At 39.3% G+C, this 12,299-nt stretch overlaps 1 protein-coding gene across 8 annotated transcripts in view; it reads left to right on the top strand.

The window, feature by feature from the left end:
• Window positions 1–287: 287 nt before the first annotated feature.
• LOC124774903 (choline-phosphate cytidylyltransferase A-like) overlaps window positions 288–12,299 on the top strand; it is a 126,992-nt gene continuing 114,980 nt past the window's right edge. For 2 of the 8 annotated variants that reach the window (XM_047249567.1, XM_047249566.1), the window contains exons 1-2: window positions 288–670; window positions 1,343–1,461. In XM_047249567.1, coding sequence (XP_047105523.1) covers window positions 652–670; window positions 1,343–1,461 — 138 coding nt within the window. In that variant the 5' untranslated portion in view covers window positions 288–651. Of the gene's footprint in view, window positions 671–768; window positions 902–948; window positions 1,101–1,132; window positions 1,155–1,342; window positions 1,462–12,299 lie in introns of those variants that run through there. The other 6 variants (XM_047249569.1, XM_047249570.1, XM_047249572.1 and 3 more) reach the window with 6 other exon arrangements.

Raw genomic sequence — 12,299 nt, 5'->3', positions numbered from 1 at the left:
TGCTTTCGTTTAAACACATAACTACGTTTTTGCAATGAAATGACGTTGCGAACCAAAGAATGAAAATGCACACTATCTGAATTTTTGCGAGCTACTTCTATATTCATCTCGCCACTTTAATTGGAAGTGGGTGATATATAAAACATGTTATCTCCTCATAATACACGAAAATGGAATTAGGGATTCTCTCTTCCTCAATTAAACACTCACTCCCATGGACCTGATACTTAATAGTCAAATGTCTGCTATAATTTATGTGAACTTGAAAGAGAGCCTATATAGGCTCTCTGTATGTGACCTGCGTTTTCATGGATACGTTGCAATACGTCAAACTCGATGATGTCTAATTGTTATCGTCAATTCAGCACTTAAACGGTTCCAATTTTCTCTACGCCGCACGCAGAACAGTGCCTCTAGGAGGGGAGCCGTTACGTAGACCCGCTAAACGCGAAACGTGTCGTGCCAGGTCATAGCTGCACATCGATTAGGTTCACACGTATCATCGGTAGACACTGCAACAGAACTGTTAGATATGTTTTCTGTTAGTATACATGCTTAAGTGTAAGAAGTGCTTTTTTTCGAATCATTCGCTGCAAGAAATAGAAACGTTGGCAGTTAACCAATTTGCCGGAATCTGTTGTGAACGTGACAATGTCATTGATTGGGAACAGTAAGTACAGAACAACAACCGACATATATAGCTTAACTCCTCGGTTACCATGTCTAATGTTTACGAAATAAAAATTTTCCCGTTATAATAATACTGTCGTAATTTCTCACATCCTCGCACGTCACAACATCATACGATAAGTGACGCAACTCATAGATTGAAATTACGGGAACACCAAGGATAACAATATTCAAACAAGTGAGTTGCGAAAATTATTATTAATGCCTCCAGGTATTGATATTATCTAAAACAGAAAATAAGAATTGGATGACTATTTTTGAAGTATTTCACTTGCGTGTAGGGGGAAAAAAAGCTTTGATTATATGCGTGAAGGCTTCGTCAATAGTCGATTACTTGATACCTCCACTCGGCTGTTTGCACACAAATGGATGAGTTATTAAGTTTTAACAGCAAAAGGATAACGAAAATGGTGAAATTCCATTCCCCTTTATTATGAAAATTTAAAATGGCACGAATTTGAACGGTACATCGCGCACATGTTTACAAAGGCAGCTAAAATCTGCAGCACCGTAACCAGTACACTAAAGATCGTCTGCTGCGACGCTCAAAAGCTGTTATTGCATGCCGATTGTTGTGACTGCATGGACTTTTTAAAGACAGAAATAAGTGCCTAACAGAAAGGAAGAGTGTAAGTTACATATGATGTTGCAGGTAAAGCTGAGCCAAATTCTGGATGGAACCTCCAGTCTCCGTCAAGGATGTCAAGAAAGCGTCCACGGGAAGTAGAAGGTTCTAATTGCCTGCGAAACAGTAATCTACCCATACAAATGGTGAGTAGCATCAAACTACTTCATAATGTGAAATGGAGAAATCATGAGGCAGATATGTGGGGAAATTGCACGGCGGAAAATTTCACATGGTAGGCTAAAAGAGAAATTTGGTATGCATAAATTGTTGTTTATAAGTTTAAATAATTGTGTCACTAAGTGAATTGAAAGAAGGTTGTTTTGCACTGCTGTTCTACTGGAAACAAATTTGAATAAATGTTGTCTGTACAGATATTAGGGCATAACGGGCTAGTGTTACTCATTTTAGTATGGTGTAAGTGCCATATAATGAAGAAGCCCACGATGTTAGTGACTGTAGCAAGGGATTCTTGTTGAGTGGAAACATGGTGCCACTTTATAGTGTAATCCAAAAGTGACTTAAGGCTCGCGCTTATGATTTTTATTGTTGTTCAAATGTAAAACTTGTAATATAGCTACATTTTACTTGTAAATTAAACAGTACTTTCATTCAGTAAGACCAGTTACAAAGGGGCCGCTGTGAAGACTTTACATTACAACTTTGTGTGTTACACACCCCCAACATAAAAATGTTAGATATATGTCAAATCAGTTTCAGTTGAAGACAAGTAATAAAGGTATATTTAGTAAAAAAATACTTTAGAATGTAAATGTCATTGCATTTTTTGCTGTAAAGTTACATTAGGAATTATAAAAACTGAAACAAAGAAAACATACGTAGATGACACTATTTTACAGTTAACTTCATGTGTACCATATTTGTGAAATGATGTGACTAAGCTTGTTATTGTAACATATACATAGCATGGAACAACTCAAGATGTTTCTTTTGTTGTGGTCTTCAGTCCAAAGACTAGTTTGAGTCAGGTCTCCACACTGCCCTGCCTTTTCATCTCTACATCCATATATTTTTATTTATTTATCTAATAATAAATATTGTAAGGATGTTACCCAAATGTACACACAAATTTTATGTGAAGTCATTATAAGGAAATGTAATACACAAATACATACATAAAATAATACCAAATAATACATTGTAATACAAATTTGTATATATACATACTTTCCCATCGTGAATCTTATAGAGGGAGACAAAGTGATTAATGTAGGTGGCTCAAGTGTGATATTGGATCACCACTGAAATCTTGGATGTGGTGACAGACTGATCTTTAGTGTAGCCCAAGATTCAGTTTAGGTTTTAAGGTGATAATTTGATTGTGAGTTGGTGAAGCCGACAAATATGAATGCAAATGAAGGTTGTTGTAATGTGTTGATCTGTACCATAGCCTCACGTTTGCATTTGCGCCATATTTAAACACAATTTGCCATTTTTTTGTTTTAACACACTGTTTGGCATAAAAACTAAAAGTGCAAGCAAAACTCAGAAAACATATTAGATAACAGACAACTCTCTGGTGAGATTTTGATGCATATTTTGCACTTCATCGTAAATATGCTACAAAAAAATTCAAGGGAGACTACCGTTGTTGGTTGAAATAGTTATTCAGAGATCAGGAGGCTTGAACAAGTTAGACTACTGTTGAGAGCTGCATCTATCCAATCCTTAGTCTGAAGATGACAACAACACCTGCTGTGACAGTACTTCTGTTATTTTAGATGTCTGTTCTACATAGGCCTTCACTTTTGTCTTACCTAACCAATGGATCCTTTTACACACATTATTCTCATAAAAATAATCATTCAAATGATCTATGGAACATGTAACTAACTAACAACAATGGTTCAGTAAAGGCTTTTCATCAGACAACAGCTGTCCATTAGATATGTAAATATAATATAAATGTCAAGGGTAGGAAGACTGGTTCAGTAAAGGCTTTTCATCAGACAACAGCTGTCCATTAGATATGTAAATATAATATAAATGTCAAGGGTAGGAGGACTGGTTTTCCAATTTTGGCTTGATATAAATATTATTAGAAAAATTTTTGTGGCCAGTATGGCCACTTACCAAGTAAAAACATTGTACAATTAGAAATTTTTTAGGTGTTGTTTTAAATTTCTTTTCATCTAGGCTACCCTCTTTCTGTAATAGTCTGGCAATCTGTTGTAAAATTTAATACCGATATGGCTCACATGCCAGTATGTGTTAGTTCTTTCTGTTCACTGTGTATGGAGGGCTGTGCTGGTTTGAGGGATTGTAGTTGAAATGTCAATCTTCTTTGATGTGGATGACATTTTGGTATCTTAAGCTTTCTGAATACTGATTTGCAGTATATCTGTGAAGGACTAGGAATTATTATTTGGTCGGCCCTCTCCCATAAAAAAATTTTGGAACCCCAAAATATTATTCCGTGTATTGCAACCGACTAAAAAAAATTGTACTATGTATTGCACTTTCTAAGGTACAAATGTTTGTGACAATACTTGATGCAAAATAAGCTGAATTGAGTTTCTGTGCAAGAATTATTACATGGTCATTAAAATTTTTAGTTTTCATCAAGATGAATTCCCCGAAATTTTGTCCGGCATGAGGGAATGCTCTGCAAGCTGTTCGGCCGTGGCATTGGAGGCTTTTCTGTTGTGCTATTGGCAAGCTACCTGTGGTACCATACCTTTGTCATTAGAGATGGAGAAACAACATCTGCCATCAGAAGAGTTCGCGCAGGCATGCCACAGGGATCTTTGCTGGGCCCTGTACTATACACTACGCACATGTCAGATGTGCCTCAGACTCCAAGAGTTGCCACTAAATGCCTTTGGCCAGATCTGCAACCAATACAACTCTTTGGAGAACCGAATGACTGGACTACGACGTCAGAGTATCTTGGTGTTACCCTGGACAGCAGACTGACTTTAGTACACTATGTCGTTAATGTGAGACAGAAAATATTGCAGTGCTTTGGTGTCCTCTAACACTACTGAATGCAGTTTCGCAGTTGCCCACTGATAGTGGTTTCAACCTATTCAGGGTCTTCGTCTGTGGTGTGATGGACTGTGATTCTACAGTCTGGGGCAATGCAGCACAGTCGCATCTGCACAAACTCCAAACCACTTTGAATAAAGCCCTTCACTAATCATCCATCCCCATTCGATTTTCCAGCGGTCTAACTACATGAAGCTGCAGGTGAGCTGGGGGTACCTGAAAGATTCAAGGATATCAAACTGCTACTCAGGTAGCAGGGCTATCTCAGGAGCACACTTTGAACAAATAACTATGCACCATGCAGACACACTTAAAGCTGTGATGTCCCTTATCCTCACTCATAGACAGTATCAGTCAGTGCCCCAGGGTAGTTCTTGTGGTGTTCCTCCAACATAAGAGAAGAAAGTGTGAGGTCCCCAGCAGTTTTGTAGATCAGATTGGAATCCATGTGACCCCTTTGTGTGCAATGATTGTTGAATATAGACAATGAAGGAAAGAACAGCAGTTGATTGCGAAATCTGTCAATTTATTACAGCAGATCTAGATTTCAACTGTTGCATAGTCATCTTTAGCGCATATAACAACAGGTGACATTACTCGAAAGTGTTGCGTAATGAACAATATTGGTTATTGTGGAGCATACAGGAATCTTAACTTAAGCCGTGACTATGTATTACAGATCTGCTGTAATAAAACTACAGATTTCACAATTAATTGCTGTTCTTTTCTCCATAGTTAATTTTGTAGGTGCTACTTTGCCTATGAATCTGTCAACCTACACCAGATCTACATTTACATATTTTTTTTTCTTCCAAACTGCATGCAGTCTGCTTTATTTACATTTAATGTCAACTCAGTCCTAAAATCTGTATTAGTATCACAGGCATTTTTTCTTTTTTTTTTAAGCTAACCTAACCCCTCTAGTTTTTCTGAAAGGACGACAGTGTTAAATGCTTTGGAGATATCTAATTAACTCCTACTGGGCTGTTGTTTTTTCCCCCACATTTCTGCTTATTTGTACAGTGCAGCAAGTTACTGCTGTTTCTTTGTTTTTACATGCCTGAATCCTATGCTGACTCCTTTTCAGGAGCTTATGATTATTTAGATATTTGTTAATTGTGCTCCATCCATTTTTTCAATATTTTGATGAGTGATGGAATGAGTGCTATTGTACAGTAGTTTCTTACCTTTTACTTGTCACCCTTTTTAAATAATGGCTTCACTTTTAATATGTTTAGCCTTTCGGGAAACTCTGCTTCACTAAATGATAGGTTGGCAATGTACACAAAGTGTCTTGTGGTCTGTGGAGCATCTGCCTCCTTTGATGTTTTTAGGTTTCAAGTTTTTTGTCACTTTTGACACTTCATGTTCATTGGTTGGATCTATGTAAGTTCTCAAATCATACTGTAATCCTCAGTGGAGACTTAAATCATCCAAAAATTAATTGGGAAAATTGCAGTTTTGTTAGTATTGGGCATCATAAGAAGTCCTGTAAAACACAATTAAATGCCTTCTCTAAAAACTTCCTAGAACAGATAGTTAGGAATCCCAATCAAGATTGAAATGTATTGAATCTAATGGCAACAAATAGACGTGATCCCTTTGAGGATGTCCACATTGAAACTGGTATCAGTAACCATGACACAGTGATAACAACAGTGACTACCAAGGATGTAAAGGTAAAGAACAACTAAAACAAGCAAAAAGATATTATATAGGCCTATTCACTAACAATAATATAAGGAATAGGATAGATTGCTAATCTCCATAAGGATGATCTGATGACTTGGCAGAGTGCACATGAGGTGTGCTTACTTGTGTGAAGGCTTTGGCTGATAGCTGCACATGTAGTAGTAATTTTGTTGTACCTGTCTGTAACTCAACGGATCATCTTCACTGTGAGTAGCAATCTATCGTATTCCTGATATTATTGTTATTTCAACCTGGAGTTTCCAATATGTTCAGTAAACTAGATAAAAAAAATCGGTTGTGTCATGTCTCAGGGAGGAACTTAAAACTTTTAGCACAGCGCAGGAACATGTAGAGGAACTATGGCTCAAGTTTCAAAGAAAAGTTGGCCATAACAGGGTAGATATGTACCCAGTAGAACAGTTCTTAATGGGAGGGAATCTCTATGGTATACAGTCACTGTAAAGAAACTTCTAAAGAAACAGAGACTACTGCATAATAGGTGTAAATCATAAGACTACAGGCAGAGAGAACCTGAGTGAAATGCATTTGACTGTCAAGAGAGCAATTTGTGATGCCTTCAATGACTACTGTAGCAGAATATTGTCAAATGATATTTTGCACAACCCAAAGAAATTCTGGTAATATGTAAAGGCCGTTAGTGGCACCAAAGTTAGTATCCATCCCTTTGCGAATGAGATTGGAACTGAAATTAAGGGTAGCAAAGTAAAAGCTGAAATGCTTAACTCTGTTTTCAAATGTTTCTTTACAGAGGAAAACCCAGGAAAATTGCTCCAATTTCATCCTTGTACCTCTGAAAAGATGAATGAAATAAAAACTAGTGTCAGTGGTGTTGAGGAACAGGTGATATCATTAAAACTTAACAGAGCTCCAGGGCCTGACGGAATTTCTGTCAGATTAGATACTGAATTTGTGGCTGAGTTAGCCCCTCTTGTAACTGTAATCTGTCGTAGATCACTCAAACAAAAAACAGTGCCCAGTTCTTGGAAAAAAGCACTGGCCACAACTGTCTACAGGAAGGGCACTAGAAGTGATCCGCTAAACACTGTTCAATACCCTTGACATTGATTTCTTGTATAATCTTAGAACATACTTGGAGCTCAAAACTAATGAGGTGTGTTGAACAGAATGACCTCCGCCTCAATGCCTATCAGCATGGATTCTGAAAACATCGATCTTGTGCAACCCAATTCTCACTTTTCTCACATGACATACAGAAACCTTTGGAACAAGGCAGTCAGGCAGATGCAGTATTTCTTGATTTCCAAAAAGCATTTGCCTCAGTGCCACACCTATGCTTGTTGTCAAAAGTACGATCATAAGGGCATATCAAGTGAAATTTGTGACTTGAGTTGAGGACTTTTTGGCAGGGAGGACACAGCATATTATCTGGGATGGTTAGTCATCACCAGATGTAGAAATAACTTAAGGTGTGCCTTAGGAAAGTTTGTTGCGGTGCTTGCTATTCATATTGTATATTAATGGTCTTACAGAAAATATTAAACACTCCAACTGCACACACCCCACACCATTACAGAGCCTCCACCAGCTTGATCAGTCCCATGCTGACACGCAGGGTCCATGGATTCATGAGGTTGTTTCCATACCCATACCCATACACATCCATACTCTCGATACAGTTTGAAATGAGACTTGTCTGACGAGCCAACATGTTTCCAGACATCAACAGCCCAATGTTGGTGTTGATGGGCGCAGGTGAGGCATAAAGCGTTGTTGTGCAGTCCTCAAGGGTTACATGAGTGGGCCTTATGTTTCGTTGAATATTTCGCACGCTGACACATGTAGGTGTCCCAGCATTGAGATCTGCAGCAATTTGCGGAAGGATTGCACTTCTGTCACGTTGAAAGATTCTCTTCTGTCGTCCTTGATCCCATTCTTACAGGATCTTTTTCTGGCTGCAGCAATGTTGGAGATTTGATGTTTTACCAGACTTTTGATATTCATGGTACACTCGTGAAATGGTCGTGCAGGAAAATCCCCACTTCATCGCCACCTCGGAGATGCTGTGTCCCATCATTCCTGTGCTGACAATAACATCACGTTCAAACTCACTTAAATCTTGCTAACGTGCCATTGTAGCAGCAGTAAGTGTGGTCAGTTTAGCTGTAGTGTATTCATCCATAGCTTTATTAATTTCTCTGTGCTTTCTTGATGCATAGAGCTAATGACTGGACTTCACTGACCACGGTTTCTTAAAAGGGCTAACACCTACCTCTGTAGTTGACTGATTCAGGATATTTAATTCTTCCTCCATTGATGCAAAATCTGCATCATTTGCACCATGGGAGGCTTCACCTTGTTCAGATAGTATCATTGTTGTTATTCTGTCAAAATGTTAAGAACAAAAAACGTCATCACTGGAAACATCTTCACTTTGAAACAGAGTCTTCAAATGAGAACACACATTTTGTTTTTTTGTTTTTTTTGGTCTCTTTTAAGGATATGCAAATAGTCAGCACACTTCACTCTCCTGTGGCCCCAGTCAGAAGATATTTCAAACAGTCCCTTTCACTAAACACACTCCAACTGCGTCAACTGGCAAATTCCTCATGAAAACACAGAACTCACTGGATGGTCTCAGATTGTTTAGAAGCCTCGTCTGTAAACAAATTAGTACTGAACAATTACAATACAGAAACCTGCAATAAACAACCACGACAAAGAAACTGACAAGAAACAACAACAGAGTGTAAGAAATAACTGCAACAAAGAAAGTGAAAAGAAATAACTGCAACAAAGAAAGTGATAAGAAATAACTGCAACAAAAACAATAGAAATAAACATTATAACAAAGAAATTAGTAAGAAACACTTTCAGTGAAGATGTACATCCTTGAAAGTTAAAAAAATGATTTTTTAAAAATAAAACCTGCCCAACTTAAAATTGGAAGCTCTCCTTTACAGAGAATATAGTAAGTACTACATGGTATTAATCAACAGAAAAAATCTATCTTTTCTGGATTGGCGTTTTTGGGAAAAAAAATTTTTTTATGTAAATTAAAAAAAAAAAAAATTGTGGTGCGACAGTAAAAGAACTTTGACAGATATGTCCAAACGGAGGATACCATTTAATAGTAAGTCAATTAGCGTTCAAATAAGAAAAAACCTCTAACAAAAATCTAGAACTGTTTTCTGAAATTCGCAGCTTGAAAATGGTGTTTGCAGTGTCATCTTTGAAGGCCTGTATCTTGGGGCAGGAACTTTTATGAAGAAAACAAAAATATGTTTTTCTTACTTACTCCTGAATTATAAAATATGCTAGAATCAATAACATCTGAGACTAGAAGGTAATCCCCCTGCCTGAAGTGATACGGATTATGCCCATTAATAAACCTATTCCTTCATTACCTCTGTTTGATTTTTTATCTGCAACCCTGTATTCATCTGACCAGAAGTCCTATTCCTCTTGCCACTGAACTTCACTAATACCCATTATATCTAACTTTACCCTATCTATTTCCCATTTTAAATTTTCTAGCTTACCTGCCCAATTAAGGGATCTGATATTCCACGCTCCGATCCGTAGAATGCCAGTTTCGTTTCTCCTGAAAACGACATCCTCCCGAGTAGTTCCCGCCCGGAGCTCTGAATGAGGAACTATTTTACCTCCCAAATATTTTAGCCAAGAGGATGCCATCATCATTACCCATGCAGTGAAACTGCATGCCCTTGGGAAAAATTATTTGGAAGAGCAGTTGAACGGAATGGACATTGTCTTGAAAGGAGGATATAAGATGAACATCAACAAAAGCAAAACAAGGATAGTTTGGACAAGAAGAGAATAGAAGCTTTCAAAATGTGGTGCTACAGAAGAATGCTAAAGATTAGATGGGTAGATCATATAACTAATGAGGAGGTATTGAATAGGATTAGGGAGAAGAGAAGTTTGTGGCACAACTTGACTAGAAGAAGGGATCGGTTGGTAGGACATGTTCTGGGGCATCAAGGGATCACCAATTTAGTATTGGAGGGCAGAGTGGGGGGTAAAACTCGTACAGGGAGACCAAGAGATGAATACACTAAACAGATTCAGAAGGATGTAGGTTGCAGTAGGTACTGGGTGATGAAGAAGCTTGCACAGGATAGGGTACCATGGAGGGCTGCATCAAACCAGTCTCAGGTCTGGAGACCACAACAACAGTCTTCCCTTGCTTTCAGCCGTTCGCTGTACCAGTACAGCGATGCTGTTTTGGTTGATATTACGAGGCCAGTTCAATCATCCAGACTGTTGCCCCCTGCAACTACTGAAAAGGCTTCTGCGTCTGTTCAGTAAACACGTTTGTCTGGCCTCGGAACAGATACCCCTCCATTGTGGCTGCACCTCCAGTTTGGCTATTTATATTTGCTAAGGCATGCAAGCCTCCCTACCAATGGCAAGGTCCATGGTTCATGTTTAATACAAAATCGAAATCTTTGCACTTCAAACACTTGCTCAATACTTACAAGGCATGTAATGAAATAGGCAGCTCACTTTATGCTACATAATATTAATGTTAGTCAGTCTAATTAGATGTAGGCCATAGGGATTTATGACTAGATCTCCCAGAAAATAATTTAAAAAATCAAATATAAATTTGTAAGGATTTATTTCACACTACTCTTACACAGTAACCAGTACTTATAATTTTTACACATTTATGTATACATTACAGATAACTGTGACTAATAAATTATTGTGCACTGAGACAGTTACATCAAGGAAGTTCGTCTACCTTATCTTTTTTCACATTATTTCCAGCACATGACCGAAAGAAATCTTGATTTTGCTGCAGTTATGTATGCCATAAGAGACAGTAGATCATCAGTTTTTTTTTTTTTTTTTACTTGGTAGGAAGTGGCTTTCTATACTTTATCGGCAGCTAATGTGGGTCTGGTTCAGCAAGCCTTTTGATATGAGTATCTATGGACATTAAAGTTTCTGTGTCTGGCTAACAGTGCTTTTCACTTAACTTGAAGGGATCCCCAGATTGAGATCATTGTCTTCAGGATTTCCAAACTTCTGAAGTCTTCTCTTTCCATTTTATTCACAATGAAATTTTTTGGATGTGCAGATTTTATCACTTCTGTCCATTCATCTCGTGTGTACACTATTGGCCGTCTGTTTCATGCGTACACTTCAGTGTTAACCAAAATCATGATCACTAGAGATTCTGCTATGACCTACTTGCACAGGTACTCAGTCGGTGGCAGCAGGTGACCCAGCGGCGTAATCTGCCTCCTCGGTCCCTTTATGCCTTTCTTGGCCATGGACAATGTCATCCTCCAGTCGAACTGCAGTGGTTTTTTCCACCATCTTGCTGAGCTCCGACAACTTCTCAGCCTTCACCTTTTCCTGAGCATTGCTCTTCAGGAAACTTGGTTTCCGGTGATGCGAAACCCCGCCCTCCGTGGCTATCGGGGTTATTATAAGAACCGGGTAGCTTATGAGAGTGTATCTGGTGGCTTCTGCATCTACGTCCTTCACTCCCTTTACAGCGAGTCTGTCCCACTACAAATACCTTTAGAGGCTGTCGCTGTTTGTATGTGGACGCCTCAGGCTGTTAATGTCTGCAGTCTCTATCTTCCACCAGATGGTGATGTCCCGCAGTATGTCCTGACTGGGCTGATAGCCCAATTGTCGCCACCTTTTCTGTTACTGGGCGACTTCAACGCCCATAACCCACTGCGGGGTGGATCAGTGGCCACAGGCCGAGGCAACATCGTTGAGCAAGTATTGGCACAGCTCGACCTTTCTCTTTTAAATAATGGTGCTTTCACACATTTCAGTGTGGCGCATGGCACATACTCAGCCATCGACCTTTCGATCTGCAGCCCTAGCCTAGTTCCATCTGTCCAGTGGAGTGTGCATGACGTATTGTGCAGTAGTGACCACTTTCCGATCTTTCTGTCACTGCCACAGCGTCACTCTTCTGGGCACCCCTGCAGATGGGCTCTGAATAAGGCTGACTGGGACTTGTTCACCTCCATTGCCACTATTGAGCCTCTTTCCAATGACACTGTTGATGCGGTGGTTCACTCGGTCACTACCGGCATCGTTACTGCTGCAGAGTCTGCCATTCCCTGTTCTGGGTCCCCTCGGCGGAGGACTGTGCCTTGGTGGTCGCCCGAGATTGCTGAGGCAATTAAAGATCGCAGGCGGGCACTCCAGTATCACAGGCGGCATCCCTCATTAGAACACCTCATCGCCTTTAAATGGCTCCGTGTACGAGCCCGCCGCCTCATTCGCCAACGCAAGCAGGAGTGCT

Source organism: Schistocerca piceifrons, chromosome 2, assembly GCF_021461385.2.
Source record: "Schistocerca piceifrons isolate TAMUIC-IGC-003096 chromosome 2, iqSchPice1.1, whole genome shotgun sequence".
NCBI classification, from domain to species: Eukaryota; Metazoa; Arthropoda; class Insecta; order Orthoptera; family Acrididae; genus Schistocerca; species Schistocerca piceifrons.
This window is presented reverse-complemented; position numbering and strand designations above follow the sequence as displayed.